Genomic DNA, 22,555 nt, shown 5'->3' with positions numbered 1-22,555 from the left:
CGCCGGGGCCACGCCCGGGACACCCGCGGGGCCGCCCCCACCCGGAGCCCCCTCCCCTCAAGCAGAGCTGGCGCTCCCGGGCGGGAAGCGCCCGGCCCGCTCCGTCCCCTCAGGGAAGTGAGGAGGTGGAAGTGTCGGTGTTTCCGCGCTCCCCTCAGCGCGACGCCGCCGGCCGGGACAGGCCGAGGGTCAGCAGCGGCGGGGCAGGGTGGGGGACGCGACCCCGACCCCTCCCGGGCCCGACCCCCCCTCACTCCCGGTCCCCGCTCGCCCCCCCCAGGCCGGACCCCCCCCCGGCCCCCGCCGGTACCTGCGCGCGGCCCCGCGCGCCGCCGTCATGCCCCGCGCCCCCCGGCCCTCTCGCGCCGCCACGGCGCCCGCCCATTGGCCGCCCGCCGCCGCGCCCCGCCCTCTGCGCATTCCCATTGGCCGCTCGTTGCAGCGCCCCGCCTCCTGTGCCCACACATTGGCCGCCCGCCGCAGAGCCTCGCCCCGGTCGCCCCCCCATTGGCTGCCCGCCCACGCGGCCAGGCCACGCCCCACAGCGGGAGGGGGAGGAGCCTGGCGGGGACCGGGCGCTTAAACGGGCCAAGGAACCGCCTCTTAAAGGGGCCGCAGCCCCGAGGCACCCCCGCAGGTCTGAGCCCCCCCGGGAGGGACCCCGGGCTCCGGGGCTGCCCCTGGCTCTGTCCCCCGGGGACAGGACACACCAACTCCCACCCACAGAGGGGGTTTTCCCCCTCAGCCCCTGCAGACTCCTCCATGGGACCCCCAGAAGTCCTGCAGACACCCCCTGCTCCCCCGGGCCCTGCCCCTGCCCTCACAGACTCCGCCCCTGGACCCCCCAAGCCCCACAGACCCCCCACCAAAGCCTCCCAAAGAGCAGATCCGGCCAGCAGGTGCTTCAGCTTCTCTTTATTGATGAACAGTTGTGCTCTCCCGCCCCAGGGCCCTTGGAGTGCTGGGTGAGGGGGGGCTCTGGGGTGGTGGGGGGACACGACTAACACAGGAGACAACGCTGCAAGGGGAGCACGGGAAGCTCTTGCATGGAGCCAACACCCTCCTCCTGCCCCATCCCAAAATCACCAGAGGGGGGTGGACTCGGCCCGGGCAGGGGTGGTCCCCCAGGAGGGGGTGAGGAGCAGCTTGCCTCGAGCGAGGAGGGGTCTGGTGGCACCGCTGACCACAAATCGCCTCTCCCTTCCCCAACACCCAAAGCACGGCCGGGAAAGGGACATTTCACACCCTGAGGACAGTCACCAGGAAAGAGGAGTCCTGGCCACACACAGGACCCTCCTACGCCGACTCCAAAACACATCAAGGCAGGACTGAACTACGGGGGAGAGGTTTTTTAAAAAACTAAACACTTCAAGTATATTTCTTTTAGTGATTTAAGGTCTCTTGCCCCTGCTGCTGCTGCACTGGGTGATGTTTAGCAACCTACATCCACTCTAGGGACAAGGAGAACAGCGCAAGCGATGGCTGGTCTAATGCAAGGGGAGAGGGGCCGGGAGGTGGGCAGGGCAGGGAGGTGGGCAGGGGGAGGGAAGGCCGAGCGTGGCGCTCAGGGGACGGGCACCACGCGCATGGTGTTGGTGTAGCCGGAGCCAGGGCGCCAGCCCGTCAGCACGATGACCAGGTCGCCGCTCTTGAAGAACCCACGCGCTTTGCCTGGGAGAGAAGAGGGAGGGGTCAGAGCCCAGGTCCTGCCCTGTCCCCTCACTGTGGAGAGAACAGTGCTTGTCACCCACTCCCTGAGTCATTGAGGTTCCCTGCCCCTCGGCAGTCCTTGCTCCTGGTGGGTATCAAACCCACCCTTCCTGCTGCCCACCCATGTGCTCTGGGGGGCTCTGCTACACACAGCCTGGAATTCCGTAACACAGGATTCGGAGGAGCTGGAGAACAGTCACGCTGCTCCAGGCTTCCCTTGTCTTTCAGAGTGCTGAGTGCCACAGTTCCAACACTCACCACCTTCAAACCAACCTGGTCTTCTGTAGGAACCCATTCTAGGGCAGCCGTGACAAACCCACTGCCCCACTTCCCCATCGGATGCGGCTCAGCTCACGCAACCCCCGCCTGTTTCCCAATGGGATCCGGTTACCACACAGGCAGCCGGTTCCTCTCACTGTCACAGCCCACAGGTCACCCCCAAAGGCCCCGTGGGCGCTCGGGGCCACTCACCGACATTCATGCCCAGGGTGACGCGCAGATCCACGTCCTCAGCCCAGGCGTCCTGGGCGGGGTCCTTGCAGAGCACGGGGAAGATGCCGCGGTACAGGTGTGCCTGGCGCGCCGTCTGCTCGTTGCGGGTGATGGCGATGATGGGGGCGCGCGGGCGGTACCGCGACACCAGGTGTGCCGACCTGCGGGGAAACGCAGCCGGTGGGGACACGAGCGACCCACGAGGGCTCCCCAGAACCCCGGTGGGGACACGAGGGATGCCCACGCAGGTGACCATCTCTGCATGGAGATGGCAGCAAGAGCCACTCACCAACTGTGGACAAATTCCCAGTTAGGCAACTGGGCAGACACCACCTCACCTCCCAGTTTAGCAAGTGCCATTGGGGTGTTTGGTCCCCAAACAAGCCTTTCCTTGTATCTGTTGCTATGTTAAGCTGGCAAGATGCCATTTATTCCTGCTCTGTAAGCAGGCCTTGGCCTCCCAACAGGGGTCCCTGCAAGTGCCCTCTGTTTTGAGGAGCTCCCGGTTTCTGGGATGGAAAGAGCCGGTGCCAGCCAAAGTGTGCCAAGGAGGAAGCCATCTCCCTCCCAGCCACCTGCTGAAGCAGCAACAGGCCAGTTCCTCCCCACAGAGCTCTGCTCCTGCACACAACAGGAAGCAAATGCAACAGAGCCCAACATTCATACTGGGAAGGAGGGCAGAGGGTCCCTAAAATGCTTTAAAATGCCTTAATATAGCAGCAGCACCCCCTGGGTGGGACTACGGCTTCCCCTTCCCTCAGCACACCTACTAACACAGGTTCAAGCTGCAAGGCCATGGCACTGGCAGCTCAATCCTTCTGAGGGCCATGCCAGCATCTCCACTCACTTTTGCAGCCTTGTTAAGTGGAGCCAAGCTCAGCCACGCTCAGCTGCAAAGTTTGCTGTTTAAAGCAGGCAGCAGCAGATGCTCCAAGCACCCAACCACACGTGCCAGCTCTCAGACAATCCTTCCCATGCTGTCCGAGCTGCCTCCAGGACATCCAGGTACTCAAAGGGTTAACTGAATCCACAGCTAAAAATATTCAAAGATCAGAGTTCAGATCTCTTTAAAAAGGTCAAGTGTAAGACTAGAACTCTCGACATCAAGATAGATTAGAAGCACGAGGGTATTCAGAACTCTGTACTTATGGTTGGTTCCCTCATCTATCTCTGCACAAAGTGGCTGCTTCAAATCACTTAAAGCTGTAAAATCAGAAGGGTTCACCACCAATGGTCCAAATCTTCAGGCAGATCGTGCCCAGCACACACCACCACACCTCTGCTGCCATTCTACTGCTTTGGTGTAAGTCCAGGGCGAGAAATCCTGGTTTTCTTCCAGAAAGCAACCCGAGACTTATGGTCGGACGTGCACTGGGAAGAGGCAGCCTGGTTCCTCTAGGTGGAAGAGCTGATCCATGAGGCTCCAGCTGCAGTCCCACAACTGGAAGAACAGGCCTCTGCTTGGCAGCTGCCACCACTACTGGACAGAAATCCCAAACTACACCACTCCAGCCTCTCTTTCACCTGCAGTCACTGAGCTCACCTGGGTACCTGCCAGACGCCTGCCTGTGCAGAGATTACTCACAGACAGGCACAAGGAAGCCTGGAAAAGGAAATTTCCAAAGCTTTCTCTTTCCCTAACAATCCCAGGCTACACAGTCCCTCTTCGCCTCTTGGGCTCAGGCAAGTAGGGCTGATGGCTGCAAAGTTCAGCAAAGGACCAGTAATTTGGATGCTCTGAAAGGCCAAGGCCTTGATTTAAAAAAAAAAAATAAAAACCAGATTCTGCATTCCCTGAACTTCTGCCTCACTGTTACATCGATGGTTTCGTGCCAAGCTGCAACACTTATTTTTCCTTGACTCTTCCAGCTGGTGCCACTGGCAGAGCTGGCACTGGCGGTGACACGCTGGCAGAGACAGGCTCAGGAACTCGGAGCACACGGATCGAGTCCATCTCCCACCGCAGGCAGCACCAGGGACTCCGCCAGGACTGGGCTCCACCGCTCTCTCCAGGCTGTGCTTTTGGGATCCTCCTTCCCCCACCCTGTCACACAGCAGGCTGGGCCTGGGGGAACCTGTGCCCTCCTACCTTCCAGACTTGGTGAGCACAATAATGGCCCCACTGCAGCACTTGAAGGACGCCTCCACAGCGCCCACGGCAGCGGCCTCGGTGGGGTCGCAGTTGAGGGGGGTCAGGCGGCGCAGCTCCTCAAACAGCTGCCTGTGAAAGATGGCGGCTTCGGCCTCCCGGGCAATCTGCGAGAGCGACAGGCGTTGGGCATGACACACGCTGCCAGCAGCCACGCCGCGCACGGCGCAGGGCGAGGTGCTCCAGCCACGGGGCCACGGCCACATGGCCGGCCCACTCTGAGCTCGGCCACCCAACAGCACAGCCCAGAGAGGAATCACTGGATTCCCAGGGGCCCTTTCCGAGCTGGCAGCACCTCGCCCTGCCATGCCCACACTCAGGTGACACACTCATGCCAACTGCCAGGCGCTCTGGCTCTGCTCCTGCCTGCGGGGGGGTCCCTGCCTGGCACATCAGCTCAGCCCGCGGCGGTGCTGCAGTGTTAGAACAGAGCGTGTTTTTGCCGTGGAAGGGCCGGTGCCGAGCCCCTCTCCGAGCCCTACCTGCCGGACTCGGTCAGGACTAGCAGGGCTGCAGCTAAGCACTTAAAAGAGGCCTCCACCGCGCCCGCCGCCATGGCATCGGCAGGGTCCCTTTGGTTAACATTGAGGCGTAAAATCTCCTCGAAGAGCTGACGATGGAACATGGCGGCCTCGGCCTCCCGAGCGATCTGCAGGCCCCAGGGGAGGGAGGCAGGGAGGAGAACAGGAAAGAAAAGAAGGAAAGATATACCAGAGGAACATGAGATCACGTTAATTTGCTTAATTATCATAGTAATACATGCAAGAGGGTATTAGGATCAAGCTGTGAAATGTTTTGGCTCTCAGGTTGTGAGTCTGCTGGATGTAAACCCAGACTAACACCCAGCACACCGTGTGATTGCCAGGCCCCGGGCACTGGGCAGGCTTTCCAAAGGTGGCTTCTTACTGTACTTTGGAGTCCTGTCAGAGCAGGCAAACACAAACTGCTTTTCAGGAACCAGAGCAGGCCAGCTCAGAGTCAGACCACAGTTTGTCATGGCTGTTTATGGCTCCCTTGAGACTCTTGTGCCACCTACCAGCCTGCCCACGGTCCTGCCTGCAATTCCTCAAGAGGGAATCTCTGTGGCTTCCTTTCGTACTCTCCCAACACCACAGAGCTCTGCTGTCATAGTTTTCATGGAGCCAACGTGCAATCAATGCACTTGCAACATGAGCCCTCAAGGCGGGACACTGGTCCTCTCAGCTTTGTTAGATTTAGTTTAAATTGAGAGCAAATGAAGATTTAGTTTAAGCTGAGAGTCAATAAAGGTTTAGTTTAACTTGAGAGACAAGACAGTTTCACCCCCAAGTGGGATATCAATTTCTCTCTTGGTAATAAGGAAATAAACAGGAACAAGTCTTCCTTATGGGGTTGTCACAAGGTGGACGTTGAGGTGTTTGTACAGTGCCAGACATGACAGATGAGAGAGACAGAGGCACAACTGAGGACTTTCTGTTCCTGCTGAGCATTGGTAACAGGTTCAGTAACCTGTTCATCCCAGCATCCTGGGAATCACTCGTGTTAGAGACAACTCCCAATCCAGGAAGCTGTCTCAGCCCCTGACAACCCAATAAAGAAGGCTTGCAGAGACTAGGAAAGCATGCAAAGGTGGATCATGTTCTCAAGGACAACTTCATCCAGTTATTTCAGAAAGGGAGCAGCCACTGTACAAAGCATGACAAGTCTGTGTTTAATTAAAGATCAACATGTCATTATAGTGAAAGCTTTGGAGTTAAAAAGTCAGAATTTTCCTACTCTAGTGTTAATGATTTATTTTATGTGATGCTGGGAATTATCCCTTTCAGTTACCAGTTTAAGCCAAAGTAGTTAAGTATCTTATGTCTAAAAATAACAGGACACATGGGGCAGGCCGGAACAGCAGGCCAGTGCCAACTCGTCTCAAAGCAGTTTGTTACTGCTGGCTTCAGATAAAATGGGAGTGTTTGCCTCAAAACTCCCTCCAGATGCAGGAGCTGGGAGCCAGGCAGGTTATCTTCAGCTCCTGGAACACAGGCAGAGGCTCTGCGTAAAACACAGTGCAAACCCAAGTTTAGAGGGATGCCTGCCTTCCCCAGGTGTAATGAACATGGGAACACACGTGTCCTGCTTTGGCAGCAGCTGCAGAGGGACAGCAATCCTTTAATCCAGCCCACACCCGGATCTGCTCGTGCAGGAATGGCTATACAGGGTTGGTGTGTGGGTGGAAATATCAGGGTAGGTGGGAGGAAGGCAAATGGAGCAGCTCTTTAAACCCTGGTCCCCTCCAACAGCATGGCCAGGGTGGTGTTTGAAGACCAGTGTGGATCACGACTGGAAGGGGAAGGAAGACCACTCCCCTAAGCAGGAATCAGCCAGCCCAGTCTTTGGAAACTTACCACTTCAGATGGAAATACCCATCTGTTCTGGCCATGCTGCAGATCTCCACACCATGGTTACTCAGGGCACTGTTGCTGGGCTTGACTAACACCAAGGGAAACAGCTCAGAGGAAAGACCCTGGCTGTTCTGGGACATGCTCCTACCACCAGAGTTGGCACCTTGCTGCCTGGAGCATCTTACAACCAATAAAGTGCATCTGTGTTCCAGTTTTTGCATGGAGGGTTAAAGCCTTCAGTGTTTCCCCAGGGGAACCAACACCACTGTTCCCAGGTCTGCAGGAAGAGGGGAGCAGGTGCAAGAAATCCTGAGTTCAGGCTACAGGTACAACACAACCTGCCCAGGCCACAGAATGAATGCCAGGATGGAAACCCAGGTGGTAACATTTGCTGCAGCAAGTTCCCAACTCTTGGTAGGAAGTCAACCCTTGTGATTTAGGGGGTGGAAAATGAGGGAAAAGCTTTTAGATGCACCATTAGCATTTGGCCTGGAAAGGAGCAGCCACTGCCACTGACCATCAAGTCATATTTTGCATTTGCCTCGTGCAAAAAACACCACTCCATATTGAGACAAAAGTATTTAGGTAACACACTGCAAACCAACACTGGCTGAGTTGATTAATCTATAAAACCTGAATTGCAAATAAAACTGGTTAGTTAGAACTGGTGAGAGTTATCACTGCTGTGATTCACAGCACTGCTAACTGGGAAGCAGCAACACTCATAGGTACTTGACATCAGGCTTTTTTATCATCTGAAACTTGAAGCAGAGCAGAGGTTTCTGGCAGTTCAGGCATGTAAAAATATGGTGCTGTCAGTACTCATGCAACAAACCCCCCACCACCGAGCACACACCAGGTGCTGATGCAGCAGTGCTGTAAATCAGCCTCAGGAGCTGCCCCCACCCCCTCCCACGCTGGAGTCAGCCAAAACCTTCCATTATCTACAGATAAACTGCTTAAGCAGCTCCTTGACCTTGCAGAAGTTTCAGGCATTTAATATGCCACTGCAATAGGACAGTGGATGAAACTTCCATCTTCTATGAAGGTATTGGCAAAGCCCCCTTTACCCGGCCCCAAGCAAAAAGAAATGGGAAGTTTTATCCATCAGAGCAGCTCTCAGCTCTGCCTGACAACAGCCTGGAGCACCCAAAGTGAGGTGCCAGGCCCTCAGGCCCACGTCTGGCCAACAGACACCCACCCACAGCAGAGTGTGGGCAAAGCCACGCCGATTCTGGGCGCGGGGCGGCACTCACCGCGTGCTGCATGCGCACGGCCTCCAGAGGGTAGTCGCCCTTGGCCGTCTCCCCGGACAGCATGATGCAGTCAGCTCCGTCCAGCACCGCGTTGGCCACGTCGCTGCCCTCGGCGCGCGTCGGCCGTGGCTTCTTGATCATGCTCTCCAGCATCTGGAACACAACAACGAACCCACAGGGATCAGGATGCTGCTGAAAGGAAACGGCTGCTGCTTCTTTAGAGCAGCTTCAACACCCTTGAGAGGTTGGGCGGAGAGTGGGATGCATCCTAAGGACTCCAGGAGAATTCTCCATGAGCTCCATGAAGAAGGGTTCTTTGTGGGTATAGAACAGAAAGGAGCTTGGCCCCCAAACCAGTTCTGATTTAAAGCTTTTACCAGTGAGGGAAAACAACCCATTCCATTTTATACCCATTCCATATTTACTCCTTTTCCAGGGAGATTTAACCCACACAACATCCCAGACACAACACTCCAGCTTTCCAAATAAACTCAGCGCCAGGCTCAGCCCAAGGAACTCAGAGCTCTTTAGAGCAGAGTGAGGCATTGCACACAGCTATGGAAAGCTCATATCCAGGCCTATGTTCTCAAATTTGAGGAGTTTGCACCTAGAAATCATAAAGGCCAAGACCTCCGCCTTCACCCCACACAAGATTTCAAATGCTTTAGATAAAATGTATAGAGCAGTGAAGTCAGAACACAACTCCAACAGCTTCCTTCCTAAGCCTCCATTCTCAAGACGGTGGAAAATAGGACAACTTCCCATGAGGTAAACTCTTCCTAATCCCTCTCCACACCACCAAGCCTGGACAGCTCTCCTGTCTCACTCAGCTTTCCCCAGCTGGATCTCACCACTGGGCCAACACCACTCATTTCCCATGGGATACTGCCTGAGGCAGCGTTCCGGCTGCGCTTCTGCAGCAATCCAGGAAAGAGAAGGACCACAGATCACTGGGAATCCAGAATCTCATCTGATGACTGGTGCCTGGAGAGAGATTCTGCTCCCACAGCCTGTGTGCAGAGCAAGCACAGCCAGGAAACCACTTCTCCCAGTGCCTACACATGATCCCCACTGCTCCCAGAATGAGATGGATCTTTTACTCAGTTCCTTCTGATGCTGCAGTGTGGGTGCATCTTGTAAGACACCTGGAAACTACAGCAAGTCTTCCCTGTCAGGCACAGATATGCTGCCCCAAGATGCAAAGGCAAATTGTGCCATTTTTACCCAGATGCACTGGCAGCCCAAGAGGCTCATTGTCTCATAATGTTTTGAGGTGTAAAATCTTCAGCAGGCACCTGAGAGGTCCTGTAACCTCACTGGGGAGGATCCCAAACATGGAAGGGCCTCAACACAAACTCCTCAGCTACGAGCAAACTCTCTCTGCTCTTGGCATCTTCCTTTCTAATCAACACCACCAAGCCACAATGGCTCCCAACATTCTCTTCTCCCAGCCAGATTCCAGCCATGAAGAGCCACTGGTGTGTTTCCAGTACCTGAGTGGCACAGATGATGGGTTTGCCAGCCCTGTTGCAGCGCCCAATCATCATCTTCTGGGCAAGGAAGACCTTTTCCGCCGGGATCTCAATTCCTAGGTCACCGCGGGCCACCATAATGCCATCGCTGGCCTCCATGATCTCATCAAACCTGACAGTGAGACAAGAGCTGTGTTACCCCATTTGTTCTGCAAAGCACCTTCCCATCTGCTCTGTCCTCGTCCTCTGGAAGGGGCACTGCTCTGGAACACAACATGCCATTGGCACATGGGCTTTTCACGGGCTGTTTGTGTTCCTGCAATGCCAAGGAAGGAGGAAGGAAGCCCAGACCAAGGCAGAGCACACACTCAGTGCTACACAAAGCTGTCTCAGGCTACAAGAAGGAGTGTGAGTGGATTTATTTCAGTCTGACAAACCTGAGGTGTTCCCTGCCCGAGGCTCACCTGCGCACACCCTCGTGGTTCTCGATCTTGCTGATGATCTTGATGTTCTTTCCCTTCTCCCCCAGCACCTTCCTGACGGCGTGGACATCAGAGGCTTTGCGGATGAAGGAGGCGAACACCATATCCACATTCTGCTCCACGCCGAATTTGAGGTCCTGAATGTCCTTTTCGGAGACTGCAGGCAGGTCGACAGCGGCACCGGGCAGGTTCACACCCTTCTTGCTGCCGAGCATTCCACCATTCTCGATCTCCGTCATGACATAGTCCTTGCCTGAAACACACATTCCCAAGGTCAGTGTTTGCTGGGAAGCTCCTACACCCCCTCCCTGCCTGGGAGCGGCAGCTCCAGCAGCAGCACACAAGATAAAGAGGCACAGCACATCCCTTCAGAGCACCTGTGTGCCACACAAGCTCCCAGGCCACCCCTGGGAACACAACAGGTTGGTTTGGAACAATTCTAGGCTGTTCTTGGAGAAGATGCTGATCGTTTTGAGTGGGAGGTGGGAATTGTCTTCCCCCAGAAAGGCTCTCAGGTTGCACTTTTGCTCACAGGAGCCCTGAAACACCAAACTGGGCAGCCCAAAAGCCTCACCTCAATCTCCCTACATGTTCAGGGTTTAGACGCTTGAGCACTTTAGGCAGCACTATAAGGGGAGTGTCGTGAACTAACCTTGCCTGTACATCACCAGTTAAAGCTGGCTTTGTCTCCAGCCACAAAACTCGGGGTCTATGCTGTGTAAAACTGGTTAAATCCTGCATTAAGAGCATGAATTAGCCTGGCTGAACAGGCACTGACCATGAGCACTGGTATGACCCCACTACACATCCCCCTTTGAAGAGGGGGTTTAGATGCCAGCCCAGTGAAACCCAGCTGAAGTTCTTTTCGGAAAATTCCTACACTTGAACTAGAGAAAATTCAGTTGGTGCCTCACTGTACCATCAATAACTATGTCCTCCTTTCTTTAATACACAATTGCAAGCTAAAAAATTTCCTGGAGGGAAAGCACAAACATGTTCCAAGGAAATGCCAAGCAGGCGTAGCTGGAATGGTTATCACCCACCTTTCTCCTTAACCAGCAAAGAAATCAGACCATCATCCACGTAGATTTTGCTGCCAACTTCTACAACCTTGGTGAGATTCTTGTAGTCCAGCCACAGCGTGTTCTCATCGCAGTTCTCCATGAAGGCGTCGTCCAGGGTCACCTTGAGCTGTGCCCCCTTTTTCAGCTCCACTTCTGCTGTGCCACTCTGGGTGCCAAAAGGTGTGTCAGCAAAACCAGGACAAGATAGCACACAGCCACCTCCCAGCCTGCAGCAGTTCAGCCAAACTTCTGGTAGGTGGTTGGTTACCTTGTTTCCTGGGACACTTTTTGTTTGGAAAAGGCTACAGGCTTAACATGATAACGAGTCTCATGAGGTGAAATAAGTGGGATTAAAAAAGAGCAACTTACTCCCTTAATGAGTCCAGTTCGGATTTCAGGTCCCTTGGTGTCCAGTGCAATAGCCACAGGTCTGTAGGTGATGGGATCAGAGGCAAAGCTCTCTGTGGCTTCTCGCACGTTCTTGATTGTGCCCTCATGATACTGGCAAGGAAAAAAAGATGGGAATGTTCAGACTGTTTCTACTCCACTGCTTTTGGGAAACAGCATCCCAGACACTGTCCAAGCTGAGCTCTGCTCTTAAATGATGCTCAGTTTCAGTTCTACCTTCAAAATTTAACCCAGACTAAGCTTCCAGAAAAGCAGAGCATAAGGATAAGGCCTTCCTGTCATGAAAGTGGAGTCTGGAAGTTATATGGCTGTGCCTTCAGCTCCAATTCCAGAAGGACAACTCAAGGAGACAGCCCAAGGGCCCAGCTGAAGTGATTTTCCATCAGGACACACACATTTGCTGTTTGAAGGTGGCTCAGGGTCCAACAGGCCTTCAGGAGCGATGTTTCCAAAAGCTTTGCTGAACAACTGCCTGTTCCACACAGCAGAACATCAGCAGCTGGAAAGGCACCAGAATGGCAAACAATGTCACTGCTGAGGCTCTATCACACATGGCAGTGCTCCTCCTTCCCTCAGAGCAGGAAGGAAAGATGCCATTCCCCATTCCCTGCACTGCAGCTCCCACACACACTCCACTGGAAAACCATCAGTGCTGCAGGTGGACAAGCTTTTCACTCTTTGGCTTCAATCTCCCTAAATGATAAAGAATTTACTAAGAGGATGTTACCCATGTAAATATTTACATTTTACTGGGAGCCAAAGCAATCACAGCAGGAGTCCAATGCTCCAGCACCACACACATGGCTTCCAAACCCCCACCTGTGAGAACATTCCACTAATGCTGCCAGTTTCAGGACAGTTTTGTGGGAAAACTCCCATCCCAATCTCTCAAATGTGCTTCAGATGACCAGCAGATCAGTTTACTTTACTTGTTTAAACAACATTAAGAGATAACCTGAACTACTTACAACTAGTAAGAGTTGTGTAACACTTGACTGACTTTCATAGATAAGAAATACCCTTTCCCCTCTCTGTGCCCATCCACTGACAGAGTTTGACCTGCCTCGCCTGGAATACCTGTCTCCCTTTGACCTGTCTCACCTGGAACTCAGCTAGAGGCTCCCTCGTGCCACTCACACTCCTCAACACAAGGCCTGCACACCAACCCAGGTGTCTCAGGAACAATAATCCAGCACCAGGAAGGTGAGGCTGGAAGAAGCCGTGCTAAAGTTCACATCTGTGCCCTTGGCCAGAGATACCCAACAGCTGATAACTCCTCAGGGCAGGAAAATGACTCAGTTTATTGACTGAGTGTGCAAGCTGGGACTGAGGCAGCCCCAACCCTTGTGGGCACCACAGCCTGGGATGCAGCACAGAAAACTTGCCCAAACACTGCCATTAAACTTATCTGTTCCCAGTCATCTGGACTTTTCCATTTTAGTTTGCTATCAAGGACTGGCTGAGCCTCACTTCCTCAAGAGTTATGTATGCAGAACAGGAATGCTGGAAGCAAAAGCCATTTGTGTTCAATGTAAAAGGGGCAGGTGGGTGCCAAAGCACCTCTGCCAAAGCTGAAGCCCCATTAAATACTTCAAGGTGGACACAAGAACTGAAGCACTCACAAGAGACAAAATCTTTGGGGCTTCACTGGAAAGTGAAGAACCAGGAGGGGACACAAACAGGACTGGCTATGGCTGACGGTGACAGTCAGACCAGAGCCCGCAGTAACCCAACCCCATCTGTGTGAAATGTGCAATCAGACCTCACCCAAAGCCACACTCCCTGTCCTCAACCTCAGCCAACAGGCTCACAGACCGCAGTAGCCACTCACTCTGCTGGACAGTAATGGTGTGAAAATTCCCATTTTCTGCCTAGTCACCAATTCCCTGATGTGTCACCCGGCCTGAGAGCCAGGATTTGAGACCAGGAGGCAGTCACTGCACACTACCCCTTTCCCCAAGCAGATTCCCCAGCTGCAGGCCCTGCACACTGTCCCCCAAGGTGTTTAGTCAAGGTCTGATGGCTGCTCACAGTTAAGTCAATTCTGACACTGCCCTGTGCCCTTTAAAGGCCACGAGGGTGAGAGGCCAAGCTGTTACACAGCACGAGGCTCATGGGTCAGTAAGCAGAGCCACCTTCAGCTGCTACTGGGTGACATTTTGAAAGCTGAAAAGGAGCCAAGGTTAAAAAAAAACCTCAGCAGAAAGGCTCAGGGTGGCATTCCAGGCAACCTGGAATGGGATCCTCAACTCTTCCAGTATCACTCAGGATCTCAGCTATTTATAGCAGTGAGGGCTTGTCTGCCATGGAAAGTGTTGATTTCTTTTGACCTTATTTTTCTAAGCTCACCACACCATGTCCCACGACCCTCCTGAGTGCCAGGAATGCCACTGGAGAGCAGCTGATGAGCCAGAAAACCAAGGAGCCTGTTCCTGCCATAGGGCACAGTAATTACACCAAATCACTAACAGATCCTTCTGAGACAGGGTTATTCATTGATTACCTGCTTGCCAAACCCCCAGCAAGGAATCAAGGGAGGTGAACAACTGCTACTGTGACCTCCTGCTGAGGTGCAAAACAGCAGCAGCAAAACAGGGACAGGTGTTCTCTGTTTCTGCTGCTTCTCTGTGCAGGCAGCAGCAGAATGTGAGGGGAAGAAGTTGGCACACAGTGTCAAATCCCAGTTACCTGGCTCCCCAGTGCAGGGTAGGGCGTGGACCAACCTGACCTGTGTTCAGAAAGGCCCAGAAAACACTTAATGTTATCAGCAATTATGCAGGCTCGGTGTGTACAGTGTGCTTTTCCCAAAAGCAGAGCTATTCACGCTCTCACACCAAGGCTGGTCTGGATGAAACTGGATTTCCCTTCTCCATGAGGGACAGGCCTGCATCAACTCAGACCCCACCCTTACCTCATGGGTGCCGTGAGAGAAGTTGAGACGGGCAACATTCATTCCAGATTTAATCATTTCCTTCAGCTTCTCCACGGAGCGGGAGGCTGGGCCTAGGAGGAGGAAACAGTTTGAACATTAACTTTGTAAAAATAGTGAGGTAACCCACACACACCAGGCTGTTTCATGTGGAAAAGAAAAGGTAACTGGATACAGGCTTGCTCAGCACTGCAGCAGCAAAGGTTGTTTTAACTTGCCCACAGAACCCAAGCAATTCCCATTTCCCTGGGTCAGGATTCACTCCCACCAGTAACACGGGTTAGGCAAACAAGGGAAAGTCATGTTCCTTCACCACACAAGTTCAACCCTGGCAAGGGATGAAAGCTGCATCCCTCTCACAACTTCCCTAACAGGTTTCACCCAGCTGTGGTTCTCCCCAGTCCAGGAATCGCCTACCAATGGTGCAGATGATGCCGGTGTTCCTGGCGATGGTGGGCTCCGAGTCGATGTCCAGGCGGCACATGTGCTCCAGGAAGGTGTCTGCCATGGCAGCATGGAGCTGCTGGGTCTGGATGAAAGCAGTCCCTGCATCGTGGTGCTTTGACATGGTCACTCGATTCCTGTGTCTGCAAGGGAAGGAAGCGGTGCCAGGTTTGGGAATCACCCCAACCTGCCCAGCAAGCAGAGACACCAACACACCCACGTGATGAATATGGAGATTACAAGAAAGCTGCTACTGGGTCAGACTATCTTTATGTTCCTACTTGAGAGTCTTAACAGGCAAGACACATTTCTATTTCCATGTCATCCCCCACATGGACCACCCAAAGCTCACCTGCCTTCTATGCAGATGTTCCCTTCATAGCTTCTCTTCATTGCCAGTCTTCCCTTGGAGCTACACAACGCAACAAAAGTCAAGCACTTGAGTGCACAGGCAGAGGTTCTGCCTCCTCCCTCCCAGCTCTCCACTCATTCCTCCTCCAAGCCTCGCCTGCGCTTCCCATCCCAGCTGGGACCGGGGCAGCTCGGCGCTGGCGTGACTGCGGTATGCCTGGACACGGGCAATCCTCTGCCCAGAGCACCTAATCACAGCAAAGTCTGCCTAAGCCTAAACCCCAGCCTCTAAGCCTGGACAGGCAAGCAGACTGGAGTTGATTAAACACAACACCTTGGCAGAGAACATGTAAAAGACTGAAGATTTAATACACTCAAAGCCCCTCTTCGACTGAAGATGCTGCAAGTCTCCCCTGCCCCTGCACTCCCCCTCAACCAGGGCAGCAGAAAACCACCACAAAATTTCAAGCTGTTTATTTTTTTTTAAGTCTGGATTAAAAAAACGTCTCTGAACTTGGACTGCTTGGCTCCTCAGGACTACAGTACTTCTAAAACAGAAAGAACATCCCACAATCCCAAAAAGAAGCTGAGCTGAAGATTAACTGTCCACTGGGATGAATGGACACTCATTTCCCAGCAGCACCAGTGCCCCATGGCATTTCTAATTGCAATGATTTTGTTCTCAGGTAACAGTGGCAGCTGCAAGCCCTTTGTCTCTTGGACCTGCCCAGGCTGGAATCCTCGGTAAGGGAGCGATGCAAGGTGGTGGCTACTGGCACAGGCAAACCACGAGTTCTGGCTTCATATACTGGTTTGACTTCAAACTCCATCCCCTGGGCACATGGGGGATATTGAGAGCAGCCACGAGCTGCCTTCACTTTATAAGATAAGCTGATAGGAAATGTGGGCTGTGGCTCAGCTAAGGCAGGGGTAGAGCAGGGCTTTGGTTCTGCTGCCCCAGGCAAAGCCCCACAGTGACACACAGAGCAGTGTGAAGGGCAAACACCAGCTCAGCTCTGGTGCGGAGGCACTAATGGACCCCCGAGGTGTGTTAGGGTGGGCAGTAGGAGCAGCGTGTGCAGTGTGAGGGGCACACACCAATTCAGCAGGCTCAGCTCTGGCACAGAGGCACTGATGTTGGGGTGGGCAGCAGGAGCATCGTGTGCAGTGTGAGGGGCACACACCAGCTCAGTTCTGGCACAGAGGCACTGATGGCCCCCCAAGCTGTGTCGGGGTGGGAGGCAGTAGCAGCGTGTGTGGTGTGAGGGGCACACACCAGCTCAGTTCTGGCACAGAGACACTGCTGTCGGGGTGGGCAGCAGGAGCAGCGTGTGAGGGGTACACACCAGCTCAGCTCCTGCACTGCTGTCGGGGTGGGCAGCAGGAGCAGCGCGTGAGGGACACACACCAGCTCAGCTCCCGCACTGCTGTTGGGGTGGGCAGCAGGAGCAGCGTGTGTGGTGTGAGGGGCACACACCAGCTCAGTTCTGGCACAGAGACACTGCTGTCGGGGTGGGCAGCAGGAGCAGCGTGTGAGGGGTACACACCAGCTCAGCTCCTGCACTGCTGTTGGGGTGGGCAGCAGGAGCAGCGCGTGAGGGACACACACCAGCTCAGCTCCCACACTGCTGTCGGGGTGGGCAGCAGGAGCAGCGCGTGAGGGACACACACCAGCTCAGCTCCCGCACTGCTGTTGGGGTGGGCAGCAGGAGCAGCGTGTGTGGTGTGAGGGGCACACACCAGCTCAGTTCTGGCACAGAGACACTGCTGTCGGGGTGGGCAGCAGGAGCAGCGTGTGAGGGGTACACACCAGCTCAGCTCCCGCACTGCTGTTGGGGTGGGCAGCAGGAGCAGCGTGAGGGGCACACACCAGCTCAGCTCCCGCACTGCTGTTGGGGTGGGCAGCAGGAGCAGCGCGTGAGGGACACACACCAGCTCAGCTCCCGCACTGCTGTTGGGGTGGGCAGCAGGAGCAGCGTGAGGGGCACACACCAGCTCAGCTCCCGCACTGCTGTTGGGGTGGGCAGCAGGAGCAGCGTGCCCGCCCGGCGCCGCAGCGGCTCCTCCCCTGCTCCGCAGCCCTTCCTCACGTACGTGCAGCTCCTCGCGCACCAGCCCTGACTCACCATCGCCGCTGCCATGCGGCACAGGGTGCTCAGGCCACGCTAAACCATAATTTGACCTGGCAAAGCCTCTTTTCCCTCAGCCCTGCCAGAAGCTGCTGATTCACCGGAGTCGCTACAAGAAGGTCTGCCCACATGAAAAGCCCAACAAAGTCTCATTATTATAGGAAAACCCTCTGGTCAGCCCTACAACACTGTTGTTTCAGCCCTCTAACACTTGCTGCTGCATCCTCCGACACCTGCACAGCAGCGCCGGCTGCTCTGGATGCCAAAATCAACAAGCCTTTGCTGAGAAATCACCTCCCCGCACAGGCAGGCAGGTCTGCACAGCTTTTGGGAACAAGAGGAATACAGAACAACGGGATCCTGACAGGGAAAACTGCATCCACAGCATGACTTGGGAGTTCAGAACAACAGTCAGGAGAATTCTCCCTGCCTCATGGAAATCCCCCACCCACTCAAGTAATTTGCAAATATAAATTTAACCCCTCTAAAGTCATTATAAAGGGAAAGCAAAAGTTTGCTTTCCAGTCAGAACCCCCTTCCCAGCAGTTCAGTGAGCTCAGAAAAATTAACCAGACACCACGACCTTGTCCAGGGGCGAGAGCAGAAACGCAGGAGCCAAAAAGCGTCCCAAACACCCATCTGCCCAGAGCACCGTGCCTGCCACCACCAAAATTCACTTTTTAACACTCCCTCCTGCCTTCCATCACTGAGCATTTACAAGGCGACGATTGAATTCTACTGGAATGACCAGTCCCGTATTTATAACAGGAATGTCTGGCATTTCCCACCACTCTGCTTTTTTTAAAATCAAACACAGGAGCAAGGGCTTCAAGGACACCTGAAAACACAGAGCACTCAGTCTGGGCTGAGCGAGGAAGGGGGGTAAGCAATACCCTACACAGCCTGAATGCTTCCAGCATTGAATAAACCTGAATTCCTTGTTCAGGGAATAAGGATTAAATTCCCAAGTTTATTACTTGGGCTGCCTGTGCTTCAGGCAGGGCGTCCCAGTGCTGTCTGGAACCTCCCCAGTTCCTGAATATTCCAGAAGGAGCCGTTTGAGGTCAGGACCGGTTGAGCAGTAGCCAGGTGACTAAACTCCAGCCAGCTCATCCCACGGGGCAGCCCAGAAAGCCTAGAAAGCCTAAAATCACGGCACCTCCGGGTGTGCCCTTGGGGATGGAGAAAGGAGGAGCAACCCCCACCCCGGCAAACCCCACCCTGGGCCAAGTCTCCGCTGTTATCGCGGACAACGGGAAGTGGAAACTCCAGCAGGGCCTGTCCCCAGGCCACACCGGCAGAGCTGTGTCACTGCCTGGAGGAACTGCAGCGGCGGGGGGGGGGGGGGGGGGCTGGGGGTGATGATTCGGGATTTATTGCTCAGCCTCACTTACACAACCTCCCTGGTGCTGCAGAACGACGCTGCTCATTCCCAGAGTCCCCGGCCAGAGGCAGAAATGGTTTGAGTTAGTGTTTAGGGCAGGGCTATGAAACTAGGCAGGCCTTCAGATTCCCAAAAAAAGCCTACAAAAACATCGGCTTCGTTCATCCCAGAGGCTACAGACACTTAAGCACAGAGAAATGCAGCTCTGCCTGGCACCCCCTCCGCCGGGAGGGGGGACAGCACCAGGTTATGTAAGTACAAAATGGCCACCCCAAAATTCCACCCCTTTCCTGCAAGCCTGGAAGGGACCCAGGAGCCACCACCTGCTTCCGGCAGGCCCAAGGGAGCCGGGGATCCACGGGAGGAGAGCCCCACAACCGGGGTGCCTCTCCGGCTCTTTGGCAGTGCAAAAGGAAGGTCAGGCCCAGCCAGCACCGGGAGACAGCAGCACTTTCCCCGTGTGCTGATGGTTCAGCCCTGGCTCAGCCTCCCTGCAAGGCAAACGCATAGAGGAGGCTTAACTAAGAAAATAAGCGAGGAACGGACAAGCATCGGATGTCTGGTGACGAGAAAGACTTATCTCGAGGGTATTTGTAGGACACACCTACAGGCTTAACCGGGCAGAGGACAAGGAGCCTTTCAGCCTGGCAAAAAGCACCTGGCTGCCTTCAGGCGAGCTGTAAAAACCTGCTTTGCATGATAAAAGCGAAGTTTGGGGCCTTGCTTTTAACATTTGAATAGGTGAAAGTGTAGATGGCTGTGCTGCATCCCCCCTCCAGGATGGAGGTCGCTGCACGTGGCAGCGCCCCGGTACTGCAGCCCCATTCCCTACGTGCCATCCATCACCACACGCTGCGGCTCCATCTTCCCCTGGGAAAACAACGGGAGATAAAGGACCAGCACGTGCTCCGGCCAGCCTGGGAAACGTCTTGTTCCCATCAAATTAAATTATCAGCTTGGCGGGTGCAAAGGGAATTAAGGCCGGTGGAGGAGCACAAGGGCTAACAGCAAGAAATGAAGGTTTTAATAATATTTACAGCTTCTGGTGGATAAAGGAGTAAGCAATAAAAAAAAAAAAGCAGGCTGCTGCGGAGTGCCCAGGGTCGTTATCTAGTGAAAGCGAAGTTTCTCGGAAGGGTTTCACAGGCTGAAGTCTTCGGTTCAAGCACGTGGCTCTCGGCAGCGCTTCCTGCCTCGGCACAAAAGGCTCCTGCTTAATCCGCTGATGGGCTGGAAACCCGCCGGCATCAGCCCGGCTCATTAGGCCACCAAAGTGCACTAAATTAGCCGAAACTCTGCTTTATAAACGGGATATCGGGCATGAAATTATGCGCTTTGGACTGATTTTTTTTAATTAAGCACTCCTGGTTGCACAACAAGTTCCAGGAGGTGTCTGAGTAACCAAAAAGCCTCTTTATCATCCTACCTTCGAGCCAAGGCAAGTCATGATGTGCAGCAGCAGGAAAGTTAACACATTAGCATCATAAAAAACCTCTGTAAAACACTGATTTTTTTGTTAACCTGGGTCTCGGCGATACCGAGCTGCCCTATCAGGACAAAGCAGGTTTTTAGAGATTGCCGTCTACTTTTACTGCTCTGAAGAGACAGTCGGGAGATTGCCATTGTCCGCCGACAAAAGCACTATTCATGCCCTGGTAGCCCTGCAAAGAGGGTTTAAACACGTTTCAGAGGTTTTCACAGTTCAAGAGACTGTCCAAATCAACTGGACGTGTTTAAGCAGGCACAATTACGGCGGAAGATTAATTCAGAAGGGGCCTTCTCCTGGCGGGGAGGGGTGGGCAGAGGCTGCAGCATCACTGGCGAGCGCAGCGAGCCGGACACTGATTTGAGCCGCAGCCGCTCGGGATCCGCCGGCTCTTACGTGAGTGCGGGCACGGGGGGGCCGAGCGGGCGCGTCTGACTCAGCCTCTTCCCGGCGGCTGCTCCGGCACAGCCCGGCCAGCAGCTCCCGAGCGGCCCGGCCCCACTCCCCGGCATGGCCCCGGCCCGGCCCCGCTCCCCCGCACGGCTCTGGCCCAAACCCGCTCCCCGCATGGCCACGCTCCCCGCACGGCTCTGGCCCAGCCCCGCTCCCCGCATGGCCCCTCTCCCCGCACGGCTCCAGCCTAGCCCCGCTCCCCGCATGGCCCCAGCCCGGCCCCGCACGGCCCCGGGCACGGAGCGGGCGCAGCCGGGTGCGGGGGCTCCGAGATGCGCCCGATTGCCAGGGGGATGCTCGGAGCGGGACCGCAGGGGATAGTCGGAGCGGGGTTTCGCAGATGTGGGCAATTCCCGGCGCGGGGGCGCAGGGGATGCTCGGAGCGAGTGATACCTGGTGCGGGACCGCAGGGGATGCTCAGAGCAGGCAATTCCCGGTGCGGGGTCACAGGGGATGCTCAGAGCAGGCAATTCCCGGTGCGGGGTCACAGGGGATGCTCAGAGCAGGCAATTCCCGGTGCGGGGTCACAGGGGATGCTCAGAGCAGGCAATTCCCGGTGCGGGGTCACAGGGGATGCTCAGAGCAGGCAATTCCCGGTGCGGGGTCACAGGGGATGCTCAGAGCAGGCAATTCCCGGTGCGGGGTCACAGGGGATGCTCAGAGCAGGCAATTCCCGGTGCGGGGTCACAGGGGATGCTCAGAGTGGGCAATTCTCGGTGTGGGGGTCGCAGGGGATTTTCGGAGCGGGCGGTACCCGCTGTGGGGTCGCGGGGTCCGGGCCGCCGGCGGCCACGTGCTCGGCACCGCGAGCCCCCCACACCAACCGTCCCATGGGGCGCGCGCCCCCTCCCCTCAGCCGCCGTGTGAGGGGACCCTCTCGCGGCGGCGGTTAACGGGGATAACGGCGGTAGCACCGCGGCCGCCCTGCCGCCCCTCAGGCCGCCGTTACCTGCCGCCGCTCAGCCGCGCACCGCACCAGTCCTGCCCCACCGAGTGCCGCCGCCGCTCTGCGCGCCGCCCCCGCGCCCCGCCAAGGTGATCCCGGCCGGCCGCAGCACCGCCCCCCGCGGATCCCTCCGCCGCCCGCGAGGGCGGGGCGCCGGCACTCCTTTCACCGGCGGACGCACAAGGCGCGGGGGGAGGCGCTGAGTCACGGCACGCGCCCGGCCGGCCAATGAGGAGGCGGCGCAGCAGCCGCGCGCGCGGACGGAGAGTGGCCGCAGCCTTAAAGGAGCCGCTGCTCTTAAAGGGGCGGCGCCCCCCAACTCACGCCGACCCCCAACTCACACCGACCCTCAGTTCACATCCCCCCAAATTCACACTGACCCCCAACTCACACTGACACCCAACTCACATTCCTCCAACTCACACTGACCCCCAACTCACACCGACCTCCAACTCATATCCCCCCAACTCACATCCCCCCAAATTCACACCGACCACCAGTTCACATCCCCCCAAGTCACAATTTACTGTCCCTCCGACTGCCCCTCGCCACTTGGGGGTCCTCAGGGATCTCTGAATTTGCTGAGCTGGGCACTTTGGGGGGCTGTTGAAGGGCGCTGAGACCCTCCAGTGGGGACATTGGAGACCCGGCGTGGCTGCTCTGTGGTGTGGCCGTGCAGACACAGTGCTGGGGACACTGCGCTGGACATTCCGGGGACATTGCACTGGGGACACAGGGGACACCAGGCTGGAGGTGCTGGGGATAGGGGGGACACTGTGTTGGGGACACTGGAGACACTGTGCCAGCTGTGTGGGGACCCAACAGGGCTACCCTGTGCCAAGTCCATGAGGGCCCTGGGCTGGGGATGTTGGGGACACTGTCCCAGGACTGTGGGGACCTTTTACAAGTGACCATCACAGCTGCTCCTCTGGGATCGTGGTGACACTGGGGACACACCGCTGACAGAGGGACCCGCCACACAGCCCCTGTGCTGGGCTGTGGGGACACTGTGACAACTGTGGGGGACC

General features: G+C 55.7%; 1 protein-coding gene across 3 annotated transcripts; it reads right to left on the bottom strand.

Moving 5' to 3' along the window:
- Nucleotides 1-900: 900 nt before the first annotated feature.
- Nucleotides 901-21,640, bottom strand: PKM (pyruvate kinase M1/2). Of its 3 annotated transcripts, none has more exons than XM_071568518.1 (12): nt 21,531-21,619; nt 15,131-15,190; nt 14,752-14,921; nt 14,317-14,408; nt 11,367-11,498; nt 10,977-11,163; nt 9,916-10,186; nt 9,473-9,623; nt 7,980-8,132; nt 4,834-5,000; nt 2,182-2,363; nt 901-1,671 (listed from the first exon to the last, which is right to left on the bottom strand). In XM_071568518.1, exons 2-12 carry the CDS (start codon nt 15,169-15,171, stop codon nt 1,565-1,567), a joined length of 1,653 nt encoding a protein of 550 aa, XP_071424619.1. In that variant the 5' UTR covers nt 15,172-15,190; nt 21,531-21,619; the 3' UTR covers nt 901-1,564. The 3 variants fall into 3 exon arrangements, with proteins under 3 accessions (XP_071424619.1, XP_071424618.1, XP_071424620.1); XM_071568517.1 differs by lacking the exon at nt 4,834-5,000 and adding an exon at nt 4,292-4,458 and having other exon boundaries at nt 21,531-21,616; XM_071568519.1 differs by lacking the exons at nt 4,834-5,000; nt 15,131-15,190 and adding an exon at nt 4,292-4,458 and having other exon boundaries at nt 21,531-21,640.
- Between the last annotated feature and the right edge of the window lie 915 nt (nt 21,641-22,555).

Source organism: Pithys albifrons, chromosome 13, assembly GCF_047495875.1.
Source record: "Pithys albifrons albifrons isolate INPA30051 chromosome 13, PitAlb_v1, whole genome shotgun sequence".
NCBI lineage: Eukaryota > Metazoa > Chordata > Aves > Passeriformes > Thamnophilidae > Pithys > Pithys albifrons.
The sequence above is the reverse complement of the archived record's forward strand: the minus strand, read 5'-3'. Positions and strand labels throughout refer to the sequence as shown.

Coding starts and splice junctions, on each gene's coding strand:
- PKM (XM_071568518.1), bottom strand. CDS start 15,171: ATGAAGAGAAGCTATGAAGGGAACATCTGCATAGAAGGCAG. Junction 11,499..14,316: donor TCTCTCACGGCACCCATGAG/GTAAGGGTGGGG, acceptor TTTCCTTGCCAG/TATCATGAGGGCACAATCAA. Junction 9,624..9,915: donor AACCACGAGGGTGTGCGCAG/GTGAGCCTCGGG, acceptor TCTCACTGTCAG/GTTTGATGAGATCATGGAGG.